The sequence below is a fragment of the Salvelinus sp. IW2-2015 genome, linkage group LG31 (genome assembly GCF_002910315.2).
Source record: "Salvelinus sp. IW2-2015 linkage group LG31, ASM291031v2, whole genome shotgun sequence".
Classification (NCBI taxonomy): domain Eukaryota; kingdom Metazoa; phylum Chordata; class Actinopteri; order Salmoniformes; family Salmonidae; genus Salvelinus; species Salvelinus sp. IW2-2015.
The window spans coordinates 8,173,020-8,193,519 of NC_036870.1; the positions used below are offsets into that span (position 1 = coordinate 8,173,020).

General features: G+C 43.0%; 1 protein-coding gene across 1 annotated transcript; it reads left to right on the forward strand.

Annotated features, from left to right (window-relative positions):
* Positions 1–1,269: 1,269 nt before the first annotated feature.
* LOC111955982 (CCR4-NOT transcription complex subunit 3-like) lies at positions 1,270–19,935 on the forward strand. Its single transcript, XM_023976381.2, is given in 19 exon segments — positions 1,270–1,434; positions 3,615–3,677; positions 4,261–4,328; positions 7,577–7,651; positions 8,044–8,133; positions 12,127–12,255; positions 12,813–12,908; positions 13,240–13,459; positions 13,990–14,171; positions 14,556–14,612; positions 14,767–15,031; positions 15,034–15,750; positions 15,965–16,070; positions 16,203–16,341; positions 16,480–16,576; positions 17,077–17,278; positions 17,523–17,655; positions 17,851–17,976; positions 18,224–19,935. Coding segments are annotated over 18 exon segments (2,826 nt in total). The 5' UTR covers positions 1,270–1,434; positions 3,615–3,652; the 3' UTR covers positions 18,323–19,935.
* The last annotated feature ends 565 nt before the right edge of the window (positions 19,936–20,500 follow it).

Sequence of the window (20,500 nt, forward strand, 5' to 3'; positions counted from 1 at the left end):
CGTCGTGTGGGCGAGCGGTTTAGTGATGTCAACGTTGTGAACAGAGTGCCCCATGGTGGCGGTATGCGCAGGCATAAGCTACGGACAACGAACACAATTGCATTTTATCGATGGCAATTTGAATGCACAGAGATACCGTGACAAGATCCTGAGGCCCATTGTTGTGCCATTCATTCCCCGCCATCACCTCAGGTTTCAGCATGAAAGTGCACGGCCCCATGTCGCATGGCTCTCGTCCACCAATTTCTGGAAGCTGAAAATGTTCKAATTCTTCAATGGCCTGCATACTCACCAGACATGTCACCCATTGAGCATGTTTAAGATGATATGGATCGACATGTATGACAGCTTATTCCAGTTCCTGCCAATATCCAGCAAGTTCGCACATCCGTTGAAGAGTGGGACAAAATTCCACAGGCCACAATCAACAGCCTGGTCAACTTTATGCGAAGGAGATGTGTCGCGCTGAATGAGGCAAATAGTAGATACTGACTGGTTTTCTGGTCTACGCCCCTAGCTTTTATTGAGGTATGCATATCCGTATTCCCAGTAATGTGAAATCTATAGATTAGGGCCTAATGAATTTATTTCAATTGACTGATTTCCTTATATGAACTGTAACTCAGTAAAATCTTTGAAATTGTTGCATTTATATTTTTGTTAAGTGTGTATATATATATTGTAAATAAGAATTTGTTCTTAACTGTCTTGCCTAGTTAAATAAAGGTTACATTTTTTTATTTTACTTAAGATGTTGTCATCAATCTAATTTCAGTCAAATGTATTTGTCACATGCGCCGAATACAACAGGTGTAGTAGACCTTAAAGTGAAATGCTTACTTACAAGCCCTTAACCAACAATGCAGTTTTAACAATGTAGGCCATTTGATTAATGAAAGACAGCATTTCATTATTTCATATTGCACTGCAATTAATAATATACATGGCAGTCTACACTTGGACTATTACAGCTCATATTATCAATAGGTTTTCTGTCAGCTCAGTTTACTATCATGTTGTTTTCTTGACATTTTCTGGCCAGTGTCAGTGCTTAGGGACAGGAACCAAAACATGAAGGGGGTGAGGTGTTCTGAGAACTCATGTTTACCTTTCACCTTTCAAAGTTAACCAATCATTGTGCGACTTGTGCGGAAGTGGGAAACCTGTCCCTCCAGACTCCAGAGTGACAGGCAGTCTAGCCAGTGGAAGGCGTAGAATTAGGGTGAGGATCGAATCGCTTGCAAGGGAGGCGGGCCTCCAGTCCATCAGGGCAACAGCAGAGGAGGTGTTCCTGGTAGCCATCTTGGATGTGCGGAGTGATTGTTTGGCGAAAATAATTAATATAATTTTGAAAAATAGCGTGAGGACTTAGGCAAATACGATTTAAAAGAGTGGTGTCAACTAAGAACAGAAAAGATAAATCGGAAAATCCAGGTAAATAAATTGTACGCTAAAACAGATCTAGTTATGTGCCATTATCTTCTCCCTTCCAATGTCTCACTAATATCTTAGCTGGTGGTTATCTACTAGCTGGCTATCAYCTACAGAGCCAAATTGACATGGGTTCGCCTGATATATTTCCCAAGGAAATTCATACATTTTGCTATAATGCACGGCAATTATGTAGCCGACAAGTTCTTGTTACTCAGGTGTTGAAGTGGTATACTTGTTTGCTTGTCTCTGACAAATAGAAACAGCTTATAAAGTCATTAGCTATGTTGCTTGTAAACATTTAATGTTTCTTTATTACTGCTCACTTTTTAATTAGCGATCGTTGCCCCCAAGCCAGATATGGAGACTAGTCTAGCTGGCTTGCTGGATCTGTTGAGAAAGTCTAGCGTCGGTAACATTTGTTAAATACATGGTCAAAACTCACTGGCTGAAGTGATGGTAAAATGACCTTATCAAACGGTGGTTGCGTGGACGTGAAAAATTGTCGCAAAAAGTATTAAGTGATGCTCAGCGAGTAACCTGCCATGATGCGCGTTACATTGTAGAATTCACGTGAACCGTCAATGTCAAATTATCCAGACTAGACGTCACTCAGTGGCTACAATGTTTCAAGTTTTCATGTAGGCAGGCTAGCAAGTTACATCAGTTAGCTGCAATCTACTACCACTTGTGATATTTACTCTTGTATTATAGTATTAATTGACAGAAAAAATACTTTAGCTAACATTTTAGTTAACATTTTCCAGTGGTGGAAAAAGTACCCAATTGTCATACTTGAGTAAAAATAAAGATACCCTAATAAAAAATGACTCAAGTAAAAGTCACCCAGTAAAATACTACTTGAGTAAAAGTCTCAGAGTATTTGGTTTTGAATATACTTAAGTATCAAAAGTAAATATAGAAGTTCAGACGAACACATTTTCAATTTTTTTATTTACAGATAGCCAGAGGCTCAACAAATTAAGCATGTGTTTAGTGAGTCAGTAGGGTTGACCAGGGATGTTATCTTGATAAGTGTGTGAATTAGACCATTTTCCTGTCCGGCTAAGCATTCAAAACGAGTACTTTTGGGTGTCAGGGAAAATGTATGGAGTAAAAAGTACATACTTTTCTTTAGGAATGTAGTGAAGTAAAAATTGTCAAAAATATAAATTGTGAAGTACAGATACCACAAAAATACTTAAGTAGTACTTGAAAGTATGTTTACTTAAGTACTTTACACCACTGACATTTTCTCAAGAAACATGGTTAATGTTTATTTATGTTGAGACATTGAGTATTTAAAAGATTTCTAAATTCAAAACTTCAGGCTAGTTCTTTACAGTACTTTAAATATCAATGTTTCTGTTATGCCCCCCTTGAAAAGTCACTTTCCCAGAATGGTCAGAAATGCCTTGTTGAATGAATCATGTCTAAACCCAATTACATGCACCATTCTACCAGGACTTGACTGTGTGAGAGGTCAACAAGTCAGACTGTCAACTATGGTCTATCCACTACTCCTTAATAACTATAAGACACTTTATGATACAATGCTTTTTTATTTTTATTGAACCTTTATTTAACTAACCTTTAAGTATTTAACTAATGTAATGGTGATGCCTCCAGGGTAGTAAATTAGAGAGCTGAGTATGTCTCGTTCAAAATGCTTTTTAATGTCATTAACTTGAGATGAAAGTGTAATACTGTACCACTGTCTCTTATACACATCTAGATGTGTATAAGAGACAGGTGTAATACTGTACCATTTAGAAATGAATCCAAACTTTTTTCTGTGTGCTGGCAGTTTTGAAGTGGTAGCCTAATGTGAAAACCATGTAGCTGCACGCATGCTCTCACGATACATCTTCATCACATCGAGCTGTGACAAACATTCTCCCCAGGTGGAAAGCTGGGTTGTATTCATTAGGCATCAAGTGGTAGAAAGCGAAATGAAACAGGCAGCAACTACCTGAACATGTCCAATAACAAACGCTCGTTTTCATTTTCTGTTGCTAAACATTTTGCTATGATGTGCCTGTGCTGTAATGAATACAACCCAGGATTTCACACTGCTGACTTCACTGAACTTGGCTGCCGAGCTAAAATGCTATGAAAAAGTAATGTAGCGTAAAAAGGTTGCCAGAGATTACGGTTATCACACCTGTTATTTTCCTCTACAGTGAAAGAAGGCATGAAGACAGCATCCTAGTTAACAGTCATGGCGGATAAAAGGAAACTTCAAGGTGAGGTTACCAAATGGTCGACCAGATGGTACCCCTGCCAATGATCCACAACCCAGTCCATCGCTATATTCCCTCCCTTTTCTCTATGAAGCATGTCTATCCAACAGATGGAATGTCACTTTTAATTTCTCTATCCATTCATGATGTAGAGATTGTCAAATTGTCCTGCACGGATGTGATCGCAATAAGAGAAGTGCTGCACTCTATTACTGAAAAGGGTTGTGACCTGTGAAACCAAAAATAAGAAGCCAGAAGCAAGGCTTGTGCAAGGCTGCACAAGGCCAAAGTCAGACTTAGTCTGCAGAGACAACCTTCTTAAATTAAGACTATATGCCATACCCTGTTGCCAGTGCCCGTGGTGTTGCATTTTTAAACAGGTTTGTGGTGACACATTTAGGTTTTACTGCATGTATCTTTGATAAGGCTGCCAGCCACAGTTGTAAAAGCAGTGCTGCTTATGGGGAGAGGGAGAGCTCCGCATTTTGACTTTACATTATTCATCCTGATGTGATGCGTGTTGAAGGATTTTTTTAAAACCACAGCTCTTTCCAAAACATCCCTGTTATTCTATGCCCTTCCCCAGGTGAAATAGATCGATGTTTGAAAAAAGTAACAGAAGGCGTGGAACAGTTTGAAGACATTTGGCAAAAGGTAACATGCAGGGAGGGTGGTGGTTCGTACAGCCTGAACTCAAAATGGATTAAATGTATGTTTTTTTTCTCACCCTGTCTACACACAATACCCCATAATGACAAAGTGAAAGCGTGTTTTATTTGCACATTTATTGAAAATGAAATACAGAAATATACATTTACGTAAGTATTCACACCCCTCAGTCAATACTTTGTAGAAGCACCTTTGGCAGCGATTACTGCTGTGAGTATTTCTCTGTAAGTCTCTAAGAGTTTRCCACACCTGGATTGTGCAACATTTGCCCATTTATTATTTTCAAAATTCTTCAGGCTCTGTCAAATCGGTTGTTGATCATTGCTAGACAACCATTTTCAGGTCTTGCCATAGATTTAAGTAAATGCTGTAACTCGCCCACTCCGGAACATTCACTGTCTTCTTGGTAAGCCACTCCAGTGTAGATTTGGCCTTGTGTTTTAGGTTATTGTCCTGCTGAAAGGTGAATTCATCTCCCAGTGTCTGGTGGAAAGCAGACTGACCTACAGTTGAAGTCAGAAGTTTACATGCACTTACGTTGGAATCATTAAAACTTGTTTTTAACAATTTTTCCACAAATTTGTTGTTAACAAACTTTAGTTTTGGCAAGTCGGTTAGGACATCTACTTTGTGCATGACAAGTAATTTTTCCAACAATTGTTTACAGACAGATTATTTCACTTATAATTCACTGTATCACAATTCCAGTGGGTCAMAAGTTTACATACACTAAGTTGACTTTGCCGTTAAACGGCGTGGAAAATTTCAGAAAATGATGTCATGGCTTTAGAAGCTTCTGTCAAATTATGTCAAGTAGCCTGAGTCAATCGGAGGTGTACCTGTGGATGTATTCCAAGGCCTACCTTCAAACTCAGTGCCTCTTTGCTTGACATCATGGGAAAATCAAAAGAAATCAGCCAAAAAATTGTAGACCTCCACAAGTCTGGTTCATCCTTGGGAGAAATTTCCAAACGCCTGAAGGTACTACGTTCATCTGTACAAACAATAGTACGCAAGTATAAACACCATGGGACTACGCAGSCGTCATAACGCTCAGGAAAGAGACGCATTCTGTCTCCTAGAGATTAACGTACTTTGGTGTGAAAAGTACAAATCAATCCCAGGACAACAGCAAAGGACCTTGTGAAGATGCTGGAGGAAACAGGTACAAAAGTATCTATATCCACAGTAAAACGAGTCCTATATCGACATAACCTGAAGCCACTGCTCCAAAACCGCCATAAAAAAGCCAGACTACGGTTTGCAACTGCACATGGGGACAAAGATTGTACTTTTTGAAGAAATGTCCRCTGGTCTGATGAAACAAAAATAGAACTGTTTGGCCACAATGACCATCGTTATGTTTGGAGGAAAAAGGGGATGCTTGCCTACAAACCTGACTCAGTTACACCAGCTCTGTCAGGAGGAATAGGCTAAAATTCCCCCATTGTTGTGGGAAGCTTGTGGAAGGCTACCCGAAACGTTTGACAGTAAGTTAAACAATTTAAAGGCAATGCTACCAAATACTAATTGAGTGTGTAAACTTCTGACCCACTGGGAATGTGATGAAAGATATAAAAGAGTAAATAAATCATTCTTTCTTCTATTATTCTGACATTTCACATTCTTAAAATAAGGTAGTGATCCTAACTGACCAAGGACAGGGAATTTTTACTAAGATTTAAATGTCAGGAATTGTGAAAAYCTGAGTTTAAATTTATTTGGCTAAGGTGTATGTAAACTTCCGACTTCAACTGTATGTTTTCCTCTAGAAATTTGCTTGTGCTTCTCTCCATTCCTTTTCTTTTTTATCCTGAAAAACTCCTCAGTCCTTAACGATTACAAGCATACCCATAACGTGATGCAGRCACCACTAAGCTTGAAAATATAGAGTGGTACTCAGTAATGTGTTGTATTTATCCCAAACATAACACTTTGTATTCAGGACCAAAAGTGAATTGCTTTACACATTTTTTGCAGTATTACTTTAGTGGCTTGTTGCAAACAGGATGCATGTTTTGGAGAAAAAAATATTCTGTACATGCTTCCTTTTCARTCTGTCAATTAGGTTAGTATTGTGGAGTAACTACAATGTTCTTGATCCATCCTAAGTTTTCTCCTTTCATTGGCCATTGGCCACATGGTGAAATCCCTGAGCGGCTTCCTTCCTCTCCGGAAAACGAGTTAGGAAGGACGCCTGTATCTTTTGTAGRGACTGGGTGTATTGATACACCACCCGAGGTGTAATAACTTCACCTTGCTCAAAGGGATATTCAATATCTGCTTTTTCCCCCCTTACCCATCTTCCAATAGATGCCCTAATTTGCGAGGCATTGGAAAACCTCTGAGGTTTGTGGTTGAATCTGTGCTTGAAATTCACTACTTGACTGAGGGACCTTACAGATAAGATGTGTGGGGTACAGAGATGAGGTAGTCATTCAAAAAATCATGTTAAATACTATTATTGCAGACAAAGTAAGTCCATGCAACCTATTGTGACTTGTTAAGCACATTTTTACTCCTGAACTTATTTAGGCTTGCCACAACAGAAGGGGTTGAATACTTAGACTCAAGACATTTCAGCTTTRCATTTTTAATTCATTTGTAAAAAATGATGGGGTATTGTGTGTAGGCCAATTTTAATCCTTTTTAAAATTCAGGCTGTAGCACAACAAAATGTGGAAAAAGTCAAGGGGTGTGAATACTTTCTGAAGGCACTGTATGCAAGTTCAGTGCTACCACCTTAACACTGGTTGTTGGAACGTTTTGTGCTGACCTTAGYAAGGTCCACCAAAATGATTAACGTGTAACATCCGTTGGGTATGCAGGGMTCTTCGATACGGCATCACACTTTGTTTGGTGGGGTTGTAGCCTTTCCTATTCACGGCCGTGGGGATGGAGAGGAGACCCATTGTTAGTGTGTTCCGCACAGCCGAAGAAGAACAAGGTTTAAAGGCACACTCCTGAGTTTGTGTTTCGGCCCATTGGCACTTGGTTCTGTTGAAAGTTGAGGGATGAAACTGGAGGGGAATGTAGGCTAATCACTCAAATTTCTAGGCGGAGGCTGAGCTACGGTTGCTAGGACTGACAGTCCATGATACGCTAGTTTTAGACGTATTTTGAAGCTATAGGCTACATGATTTACGTTGTTTACTAAGACTATATGCAACATGTTTGGGAAAAGGTACTGATTGTCTGAGTGTACTCTATGACTGTACCCCTCCAAACCACAGCTTCACAATGCAGCCAACGCTAACCAGAAGGAGAAGTATGAAGCCGACCTCAAGAAAGAGATTAAAAAACTACAGGTGGGACACCGACAACCCTATGACTCTTAACTGTTATGTGGCTTGAGGGCACATGGTTTTGCGATGTTCCTCAAATGTTTGTTTACTAGTGTTATATGGTTACGCCTGACCACAGGTAGGGGGGTGTGTGTACACGTGCGAGAGGGCATCTATGTGCTGATGATTAAATATGAGGGTCAGCTATCCTTAAAACCAAGTGAAAGTGTCTGTGTGTGCATTTWTGTTTGTTTCTTAACTTGGCCATGTGGACATATCCTACCCCAAGCCAAGCTTGCTTACGTGTGTGCGTGTCAACCYTACTTGACTTCAGGGCAAGCCACCGCATGCCTTCACTAAGAGAACTTATKTCTTTCTTTCTCCATTTGTTCCTCTCCTTCACCTTCATCCCCCAGCGTCTTCGAGACCAGATCAAGACGTGGGTGGCCTCCAACGAGATTAAAGACAAAAGGCAGCTAGTGGAGAATCGCAAACTGATTGAGACGGTGAGTGTGTGGAACACGTTCATTAGCGGCATACTGACGAAACAATTGGTATTAAACACCTGTGGTTAGCAGGGCTTACCAAGCCACATAGTGCACTGAGGTTATTCAGACAGCTTCAACAACAGCACCTGCTAACACAATGAGATGGATGTGTCATCTTAGCCTATGGATCTTAATAGGGTTTTTAATCGAGGGTCTCGTATCTAAGTGTGAGCATCTGTGTGGTTTTGGTTGACCTGAAACATGGTGCTACCAAGCCAAAGATACATGGGATAATGGTGAAAAGGACACTTGGATATCAAGACTCTTGATGCGACTTTTGTATTGTGGTGATTGGCCAATACAAATGCAGAAACAAACGATGGTGACTTTTGCTAATATTATCTTTGTTAGTATTCATGTCAAAGCCATGTTCATTGTGAATACCATTATCTCTGTTAGCAGTAAGGTTTAAATCAGGTGTAGGCAACTAGATTCAGCCGGGTGCGTTTTGTTGGAGCGGATGGTCGTGGGGGGGCGGAACATAATTTGTACACTGCAAATTGACCACAACTAAGCCTAAAAATATTAAAAAATAACAATAATTTCATACCTTGATTACACTGCGACATGATCACATATCTCTTTTTTTTGTGGGAATACAGATTTAGTTAATGTAACAACATTTTTGCTTTGCCGGGCCAGATAAAAATCACTTGCGGGCCAAAACCGCCTGCTGCAGACCCCTGGTCTATATTGAGTCTACTGCAGTTCTTTAATCATCTGCTTTTCACACCTGTGGCACTGTTCTTAGCTAAGGGCAATTCAACGTAATGAAATTGCACTTTGACTTTGTTTTTTCCCCACTTAAAATGTATGCCAAACAAAAACCATTGGTTTCCAAGTTTAACAAAGCATACACCTCTATGCACAAGGACTACTTTGAACAATTTCCACTGAAAAATGTACAAACAAATTTAGTGGAAGGGTCAGGATGCAAACTTTGATAATGGATTCACGGTTAAAATCTCAGGTTTCTATGCGACCAATTTTTCAAAAAACTCATAAATATCTGCTCCGAATTAAGATGAAAATATGTCTGCAGAAAGAATGGAGTGTCAGCTATGGCATGGTATCTTGAGTTTTGAAAAATCGATTTTTGTTATTGAACTACAGTAAGTGAAATGGCTTTACACCCGGCAATGGAATTACATCATAGGTCCCTGATCTGTACGACACGGAAATGCATAGTTATGGATATTCTCATGTTTCACAAGTTTGGACATCGCAGTAGAGCAGAGTTCAGTACAATATACTGTACACTACTTTTCTTTACTGTACTTATTGTACTGTACTCGCTGTACTATACTGTCCAAACTTGTGAAACGTGCGTCTTTGATAGGTTCAGATTTGGCCCAGTCCGCACCGTCTGTAGATGTCCAGGCCAGGGTGGACTGATCAAATTTCAACTACTTTTCAATGCCCATGGACACCCGGTGTTGGTCGGCGCTCAGTGGGTGAGGATGCTGGTTAAAGTAAATGGAAAGAGGGGGGCTTATTGGTAGGTGTCAGTAAGACCTGGGATAGGTGACTTTAAGCTGCAGAGTGAGAGAGAGGGTGAGGAGTTGTCCAGAGTTAGACTGTTTTAACACTCTTGGTTTGACCACCAAACAGAAAGACAAAGAAAACCGTTATGAGCTGAACATAACAATTCCGTTACTGATTTTGGGGTAATTCCGTTACCAAGTTTTAACCACTTTAATTCAGAAACAATTGATATCAGTAAAATCACTTTAACGAATAATTGGTAGGTCTACCATTACTTGTTACTTCTGTGAACTTTCATTATCCTCCCTCATGGGAGGGAATATTAGAAAATATCTTAAAGAAATGTGACTTTTTGGTAACTGAATTACAAGGCACCAGGCAATATTTCTTAAACTTACAGAAGCCTAACAAGTGTTGATATTAGTTGGCAAGGGTCTTTACTTCAACATTGTGTTATCATTTCTAATACCTTTTAAGACTTTCTGGTAGATGTTTTCTAAGAGCCCTTTTCCATCTGTTTATCCAGAAATCAAAGCCTTTACTTATTCCAAATTTGTAAGTTGGAAAATGGTTAAAATGTATCTATGCCTTCATTTCCCCAAAATATAGACTCTTGGCTTCCATTTGACACCCAATTTGATATGCTCCTATACAGGGTTGGGGTCAATTAAATTTTAATTCCCGTCAATTCAGAAAGTAAACACAAATGCAATTTGAAATGTTCCTAATTGAAAAGTATTGAAGAGAATTGGAATTTCAGTGTACTTCCTGAATTGACTCCAACCCTGCTATGAATTTCACATTGGTGCTCATGGGTCCTTTGATGGAAATGCATCGAAGCATAATGTACTTCCATTTTATTGCTGTCCCCCCAGGCTGGCGCTCAACTTCTAGACTCTGACAATATCTGCGTTGCTTTAACAAGGGAGGAAAACTAAACTGATCACTGTTAGTGAAATCTATGGCATCACCATAGCCCAATGTATGGTCCGCAGATATGATAAACAAAGGAAGTTGCTCCATATCACTTATTGAAGACTGATTGTCTTGTTCGTCCCTCAGTATTTGAGATACATATTGAGGTAGGGTCCTAGGAACTTAGGATAATTTGGCGACACCTGGCAGCTTGCCACTTTGTCTGTGTCCCAAATGGCATTAGGGTACAGTTTAGGACGCAGCCTTTAGGTTTCATCTCCGCAGAACCCTACACTGATCAAGGATTCAGCAGTCCACGCCAGTGCTGAGGCGGAATAAAAACCCCAGCGGAGACTCCATCCACAACCACGACCCCCCCTCTCGGGAGAACAATTAGCCACATCAGCACTAAAAAGCATTTAGCATATACTCACCGCTCTGCTAAGCATTCACAGGCTTCATGCCAGGGCTTTAATTTAGCTTCTTGTTATGCTGTTAACAGATTAACACAGGGGGACTATCAATCTTATGTACAAAGGTGCTGCTGGGATGCTCGTGTGGACGACGCATGTTACTACACTTACAATGGCAGCTGACTTCTAGGGCAATGCATTGAAACAGTGTTGCGCGTAAAAAAAAAGGCGCTGCATAGTCAATCCGACATCTGTATTGGCCGTGCAGCATTCGCAGGGATAAGGCCTTCATACAGGGCATTCATACTTCTTGCGCTTCACGGAGCAGAGCTGTTGTCAAGGAAGTGAGTTTGTGTTTATACAGGACCGACCGTCCCCCACCGACCGTCAACCAATCCTGTCAATGCGGAGCTATACGGAGCCCTCCGTATTGTTAAAAAATTCGGGAGGCGCACGGTGATGCGGTACGGAGCTCGATTTGGCCTCCGCATGCCTCTAGAGGCTCCGCGATTGCGTCACACCTTCCATAGGGAGCCACTGACCACATTTTTGGATCAAGCATCAATTGGCTTTTAGGCTGGGTTTACACACCTCCAAGCATTCTCCTCTGGCATGCATCAAAATCTCGGTGAACTCTGTTGCGTGTGGAAGTCAGAGGTTGTGGAGCCTCTACTGAGAACACCTAGGAGAGCGTAGACAGCGTTACTAGTCAAGGAAGCACACACAGGTGTCTCAACTTAGTAATCACTGGCCTGATTGGGAGATGTGTACACCTGCAACAGTCATCCTGAACCGTTATATTGGATGGCTTTAATTGGTGAGGACTCTGTCTCAATCTCCACCAACAGTTCCCAGCAGGTACACGTTCAGTAGGTCTGAAAAGGCAAGGTATTATCTGAACTTGACCAATAATTTATTTTTTATTTTTTAAACACTCCCTTTCATTTACCGTTAAAAAACATTTTTGAAATGTTTTGCTATGGCGCGTCCTAATGCCCTTATATGACCCTTCATTGATTGGCAACTAGTCCAATGATTTGACATGAGCAGTTGGCTCTGGCATAGCTAGCATATGGTCAAAAGAGAACCTGTCACCTGTAGTGATTTATAAACCAATTCCTGCTCTCTCTCCCTTTAGCAAATGGAGCGGTTCAAGATCGTGGAGCGAGAGACCAAGACAAAGGCGTACTCGAAAGAGGGGCTGGGCCTGGCACAGAAGGTGGACCCGGCCCAAAGGGAGAAAGAGGAGGTCGGCAATTGGCTAACGGTGAGCACTACTTTTGATTGAAAACCTTTACCCCAAAGGGAATTTGTTTCACACATGAGCACATTTCAATAATGTGGTCTGATGACATGACAATAATGACTTAGCGATTTCGTCATGCATGCTAGGCCTTTCAAAGTAGATTGGGGAAAAAATTAGCATTTACTTTTGTTTCACTGCATAGTTTCTAGGGCTGGGACGATACCAGTATCGCACATTTTTTTCCATGGCAAAAATGAAAACACGAAGCAGACGGAAGTCTTTGGTCCTTTAAAAACCTGCTGTATGTAAAATATTGTGTGCTTTAGCTTGGAAAAAGCTGTTTGTTTCCAACATTAGGGCTGTTTTCGAAAGTTAAAAACCGCTTCGTGTTTTGTTTCCTTGCCACGATACTAAAGTGTATCGCAATACTGGTATCGTCCCAGTCCTAATAGTTTCACCTATGAAATAGGTTATTATGCCGTGTGGTCCATACAGATTGTGGTTGTGGTGTGATTATGGCTGTTGTGTTGGTGTAAATCATGAATGACCTCCTGTGTCTCTCCCCTGTCGCCCATCAGAATACAATAGACACTCTGAACATGCAGGTGGACCAGTTTGAGAGCGAAGTGGAGTCCCTCTCAGTCCAGACTCGAAAGAAGAAGGGCGACAAAGAGGTCAATAGTCTTTTTGCCGCGCCATATGGCTATCTTCTCCATATCTTCCTCTCCTCCTTCTCTCCCTGTTTCCTTCAGTACTACTTGAATCTATTCTCTTCAGATGCTGTCATTCTAACTCCAAATTCATCTCTTACCCTATATGTCTCTCTTTATTTTCTCGGCACGCTGCATTACCCAATGCACCAAATGTAAAGTAGGTACCATCTACTTTACCATCTATGTGTTCCACTTCCATGCCTCTACACATACATATAGTAGATTTGAGATGTGTTAGCCCAAACATACAGTGAGTTTTAAGCACGGACTTATACCCGCATCTCTGCTATAGAAACAGGACCGCATCGAAGAGCTGAAGTGCTTCATCGAGAAGCACCGGTACCACATCCGGATGCTGGAGACCATCCTGCGCATGCTGGACAACGACACCTTGCCGGTGGACTCCATCCGCAAGATCAAGGACGACGTGGAGTACTACATGGACTCGTCGCAGGACCCCGACTTCGAGGAGAACGAGTTCCTCTACGACGACCTGGATCTGGAGGAGCTCCGTAAGTGCTGCTTCATCGTGGTGTTGTCGCGACACTCAGTATCGCGCTACTGATGCCACAAAAGTATCACGGCAAGGAGACATAACAGGGAGCAGACTGAATGTCCTGAGGAAACAATCCTGATGTTGGAAACAGTCACCCAAAAGTCCCAACATGTGTTTATTTCCCACACTATAGCGCACATTGTTTTCCCTAAAGCCGGTTCTTAAAGAACCATGGCGTATCGGAAGTACCGATACTGTGTCGAGACATCACTACTTGTGTGTTTATTCCTGAATATTGCGTTTGTACTGCGTATCTTAGATTGCATGTGGAGTATGTATAGCCTCAAATGGATGATAGCTTGGTTATTTAAAAAAAAAAATGGTGTGTAGATCAGCTTTGATATTGGAGATTGTGGCTTCTATCAATGTAATTGTCTGCATAGCTTGGTTATTACAATACTGTAAATTCTATCATTTCTGTTCCTGTTGTCTCTGTATAACTGCCCACTTAACTTTTTCCATATGCAACTTTTTGTTTTTATGTAGCTACCTCTCCCTCTGTCTCCCCCCATCCATCTCTTGTCTCTCTAGCCGGGTCGCTGGTGGCCACGTCCCCGCKGGGCCAATCGCTCCTGGACGATGATCTCTTCCATCAGATCTCCAGCGGCACGCCTACCTCCACCACTTCCTCCTCGCCCATCCCTCCCTCGCCCGCAACTTACACTACGGTGAGGGAACGCCCCCCCCCCCAGCCCCGCTACTTCTCACTCTACAGCCTCCATTGTATCCCCTACTTGCTCTCCCATTCTTTAGAACCACCCACTCTCAGTCTGTAATTAGGTCTTGTGAATGTTGAATGTTCCTGGGTTGGAGTGGGTGCTCAGTGGTCCCTCGCTCTCAGATCAGAGGGGGTTTGGAGCAACGAGGATGAAAGCGAGAGGATTATGATGTTGACGTTTGATTTGAAGTTTGTGTTGAGCCTTAATATGAACAGCACTTGTATGAATTTTGGTACAAAACATAGCATGCGATACAACATGTTTTGCGTTGAATTAGAACAGATGGTCGTGGCTGAGTGCTTATAGGAGGTATTTCTTTGTTTTCCCCCCCAGGAGAACTCTGAAGATGACAAGAAAAGGGGACGTTCGACAGACAGTGAAGTCGGTCAGGTAAGATGAATTCCAATGGTAACAGTGCTGTGTATGAGTCACTTGCATTGATTTGGGTCTATGGTCTTAAAAATGTCACAACTTTCCATCTATATATTTTCAGCTGTGCTGCACCAGGAGTGGTTTTGAAGTAATGCCTTTTATAACATTTCAGTCGCCTGTCAAGAACGGCAACCCCTCTTCGTCGTTGTCCTCCTCCTCCTCTTCATCCTCCTCCTCTTCATCCTCTGCCTCCTCGGGAGCCTCCTCATCCTCGCTGGCGACCATCGCCGGGGGTTGCCTGCCTGTCACTGGGGGCAACAGCCTCCTGGGCAACATGGGGGGTCTCCTCTCCAACTCTGGCAGCTACAGAGACGCTACCCAGCAGCAGCAGCTGCAGCAGCATTACCAAACCCAGCAGGCCAGAAACTCAGTCATCTCCTCCAACACCCCCTCCAACTCCAACCCGTCGTCATCTCCTCCAACACCCCCTCCAACTCCAACCCGTCGAACAACATCCTCCTCCCCAGCCCCTCCTCGCCCGCCATCTCTAGCACAGCCCTCACACCCAACACCCAGCCGCAGGCTCCGTCAAGGCCCTCTCCGGGCTCCACCTTGGGGCTCGGGTTGGGCTTGGGCCTTGGTAAAGGCGGCATTACGGGGTCACCGGCCGTCAGCCAGATGTCGGGCCTTGGCTTGTCGGGGATGCCGGCATCCCTAAACACCATGGCCGGGCTCCTGGCGGGCTCAACTTCGGCCCCCTACGCCACGGCAGCAGCAGGCTCCGGAACCATCGGAAGCCCCCTAGCAGGGAAAAGCGGCTGCAGTAGCAGCCCTAACTCCAGCACAGTGGGACCGGTGGGCGGGAACACTGTCAGCGACAGATCCACGGGCCTGTTGGGCTCTGCGCCCGGTGCAATTGGTGTCAGCGGTGGGATCCTCAGCCTAAGCGGCCTTGGCTCAGGGCAGTTGGCGGTCCAGGGCCTTCCCCTGGTGGCCCCCAGTCCCATAGGAGGCATGTCCCCTGGAAGCAGCCTGGGAGCCATAGGAAGCATTGGAGGGAACTCTGGTTCAGGTTCAAGCAGTAGCGTGGGCATGGGAGGAGGAAGCTCGTCAATCACAAGGCCACCCAGTGGACAGAAGCAGAATGGTAGCACTAGTAAGCTTGAATTACTATCCACTTATATTGTTGTTGATTGGTTGTATCCACCCATGCCCTTATTTGGGTATTTGTTTTGTTCCATAGTAGTTGTTCAACCCAGCATTGGGTTATACAGATAAGGTAGAGCAAATCAAATGTATATCACCTATCTATGTATTATCAGAGTTCTGATTCAGTTTGTAAGCCTCCCTCTCAATCTCCTCTGTCCCAGGTTACAGTGCTGTAGTAGCAGACAGCACACCCGATTCCGCCCTCAACAGTGCCAGCCAATTACAAAGCAGCCAACCCTCGTCTTTGACCTCCACCACCAATCAGCCGTGAGTCAAATATAATAAAAAATGTCCTATAGTATCTTGGATTGTGACTCTCACTGTACAATGTGTATGGTCAGAATTAGTCAAACGTAGAAGCACATCAACCAATGTCTCTCCTCTCTCCCACCCTCCCAGTAAAGACAGTGGCCCCAGCCTCTTAGGGCCCATGACTCTTCCCACCAGCTCTCCCTCGCCCTCCTACAGCGAGAGTAAACTTCCAGGCAGCGGTATGCTCAACGGGCCACTCTCCTACACACAGACCTCTGAAAGCAAGGTGAGGGAAAACACAGGTAGCTTCATGTAGTAATTGCCCTGCCCTGAGCCATTACAGGGAGATCTTCTTGGGACTCAACCTGAAGCCAGATTTCCTGATCTCTCACCCAGTCGGTTGAACCTCTTTCCTCTCTTTCAGCCCCAGGAGCCTCTGAGCACTCTAAAGTCTATGGCAGAACGAGCGGCACTGGGCTCAGGAATGGAGGGAGAGATGCTCCCTCTGCACCTCACCACAGGTAAGCAACCGACTGGACGAGAAGGCTCAAAATTGGGCCATGGGGGATCCGTCTTGGAATGAGACCAGTTTGTATTTGTTATAGATCCCCAATAGCTGCTGACTTTCTGGTGTCCAGCAAAATCAAGGCAGTGTTATATACCATTTTAAAAACACTACAATGGTGTTTCTCAGGCCACTACTCTACTACCACATATCTTTAGCACAAAATCCTTGTGTGTGTGTGTGTTATTTTGTGTGTATGCGTGTGCGTGTGCCTGTGTCTCTCTTCGCAGTCCCTGCTGTTTCATAAGATTAAAAAAAAAAAAAAAAAATTCATCTGATTCTACTACTTGCATGTGTTACTTGTTGTGGAATAGAGTTCCATGTAGTGCTGTGAAAGCCTCCCATAGTCTTTTCCAGTGTATGTGACAATAAAGCAACTTTTTTTGGGGGGGGGGTGGCTCTCACACCAGACTCTCCTTTTTATAACAATTTTTTCCCCTCTCTCTGTGGCTTCAGACATTTTCCCCAGCACTACATTGCCCCCGGGGCCTCCCTCGGCCCCCCAGCAGCCCTCGCTTTCAGAGGTCAGCATCCCCCCATCGCTGGGCGTGTGCCCACTCGGGCCTGTGCCCCTGTCCAAAGACCAGCTGTACCAGCAGGCCATGCAGGAATCGGCATGGACGCACATGCCCCACCCCTCCGACTCGGAGAGGATCAGGTACGAACCGAGCCGCAATCTGAAAAAGGTCTCCAGGGTTGAATCTCAAGTCTTCTTGCTTCCCTCTCACATTTTTGGCAAAGCGAGAGGACATGAGGTATCAAGGAAAATACTTTTGAGATTCACCCCAGGTCTACATTTGGGTAATTTCTTTATTATTGCTTTTGAGACTAAAGGCGCGTAGATTTTTCCTCAGCATTACTCCATGTATTAATCCCCTATTGTGACTGTTTTGGTCCTCCAGGCAGTACCTGATGAGGAACCCYTGTCCCACCCTGCCTTTCCACCACCAGGTGCCACCCCCCCACTCCGACTCTGTAGAGTTCTACCAGAGACTGTCCACAGAGACACTGTTCTTCATCTTCTACTACCTAGAGGTGTGTGTGTGTGTGTGTGTCTACATGTGACAAAACAAGCTTTTACTGTGTGACTGAGACGCTGATTATTTTCATGGTTTTACTTTTGATGAGAAAGATGGCGGTGTGTGTAGTTTCAATCTTCAGGCCTTGTCATAGTTTGGACATGGTTGTGTACATAATCGTAGCATATTCCCTTCTGTGTTCTCTCCACAGGGCACTAAGGCCCAGTATCTGGCAGCCAAGGCCTTGAAGAAGCAGTCGTGGCGGTTCCACACCAAGTACATGATGTGGTTCCAGAGGCACGAAGAGCCCAAGACCATCACAGATGAGTTTGAGCAGGTGAGCTCACTCACCTCCACACACTGCAGACTCCTTGGATCGCAACCTGGGTCGTGTTCATTGGGCACCAAACGGAAGAAAACAGATTGAAACAGGAAGGGACTACCTTGACTTGTCCAATAATAAACACTCACTTGCGTTTTCCATTGCATGCTCCGTTGAAATATAACCCATATTTAAAGATGAAGATTTGTCAAATTAAGGATTTTCATTAACATTGCTGTGCTTTTTCCAATGTCTATTAAAGGGGACGTACATTTACTTTGACTACGAGAAGTGGGGACAACGGAAGAAGGAAGGATTCACGTTTGAGTACAGGTACCTTGAAGACCGAGACCTCCAGTGACATAAGGCAGAGAAGGCGAATAAAAGAAGGGTGGACTACTGTCGACATTCCTGGATTGAACTCGACACACTGGGAAGAGGGACGGATGCAGACGCCAGACTGAGCCAGTCTGAGAACAACATAATGCATTTGGAGCTCCTCCCTCTTTGCCCTGCGACGCCACACTCCTACAGTGATAAACCCCTCCCTCTTTTCCCATCAGGCTGTTTTGATTTAGATTGAAGCTTTTAATCTCTTACCTGAACTGGATCCCTTTTTTTTTCTTTTGCAGATAAGAATCATGATTTCATATAATGTTTGGTTGATAACGCACTCTGTATTCTTTTTTTTTTTTCTTATATATTTTTTTCAAAACTCACCTACCACTCATTGACAACCAAAGATGATTGGTCAAATCCATCTTAATTCCCAGCAGTATGGCAGTCCAATTGAAGAAAAAAAATACAAAAAAGTGACACGGCACAGAGAAAAGCCAATCAAATGAGCCCTTGGGGGATGTTGGGTCCGGGGTGGTCCCAAAGCGTTTCGCAGCAGTCAGGTCATCGCTGGGTTGTACACAAGCTAAAGACTAGATGTGGGGAAACGGTAGCATGTCCATGCTACAGTAAGGGCTTTTTGGGGTGACGCCATGTTTTTAGCCCTAATGAATAGTCTCTTCAGGGTCACCAGCCCCACCCTAATACTAAACTAATAGCTGCCTCTTTGGTACACCCAGCATTGACCGCACTGCCATTAAGACTGCTGTAGTACAACATGGTAACCAATTCATTCTTGTCCCACGTTACAACATTACGTTTATATTGCTGTGGTCAACGGCAACAGAAACCACACCAGCACTGAAGCGTCTCGTCTGTAGAGAAAGTTTACAGGTGTTTTTCATCCCAGAGGCGGGCTTTTACAATAAAACTCAAGACTGCCCTAGTAATAACAATTCATTATTTTTGTTCCTGTCACTTTGATGATAATGTACAAATCAATTGTGATTGCACTTCCAAATTCACTTCAATCACCAGGTAGATATTTCCTTTTCTCAGGAAGTTTTTGATGGATCATTATGTGAGGAAATATACCACGTCAGAAGCTCCATCATTGTAGCACAAAAAAAACACAAATCACTGACACGTCCGGGTAATTTTGTTTTGTCTGCCCCAATAAGGCTTTCTATTCCCATTTAATGGCCATTTGTTTCATTTCTATAAGGCTTTTTTAAAATAGTATCCTCCAATGTTTGGAGTGCAATCTTAAGTTTGTCATTTTCATTTGCCATCTCAGAGATGGAAAGCGTTTAAATTCTAAGGAGTTGAGACCCTTTTTTTTTTTTTTTTAAGAAAATAACTTGTCGGGGCACCATTCACTGACAAGCCTGCTGTTTTTAATGTTATCTTTACCTATTTGGCGAGCAGAGGGGAAGTCATCTAGAGGTGAAATGTAAATCTCTCCCCCTCTGAAAGGGTGTTGTATAGACTGTCACTTTCATCCTTTCCGTTTGTCGCTGTCTTCTGGACAGCATGATCAATGACACTTGCAAAGTGGATATGAGAAATTAAGTAAATATGAAGCATAACCATGAATAAAGGATTGTAAAATATTAATAAAATAATTACTTTTCAGAAGTATTGTTTTGTTTAATCATATTCACAAACCTTTTGAGCGCCTTAAATTTGGGTAGCAGACAAGTATAATGCGTTATTACTTATAACAGTACAGTTTTACTACAGTAATACAGTTCCTTTTTAGGACCGCACAGTATAAGTGTACTGTACACTGAACACTACATGGGATTTACATTAACCACATGCAAATATTAAAGGGGCAAACAATAACAAAGCGGTTTACACACCACTTTTTGCCCCACAGCTGAGGGGTGGGGCTGGAAAGATTTAGCCCCACTCAAATTCCTAGAGCAATTGATGCAAGGACTGACGAGCCATGAGATCAAACGTATAGTTTTAACCATGTACAATTACATTGTTCACAAACATTGGAGTAAAACAAGCTTGTATTTTGGGTTCTGGTGGAGTAGGACCGAACTAAACTCATGAGTCATAAGTTACATTCATATGCAATGGGTAGATAAGTACAAAAACGGATGGCGAAACTGCAGTTTGCCCCATTTAAAGAGCTTGTTCTTACAAGGTAGTGTGAGTTAAGTGCATGAGCCTAGCATTAGCATGTAGT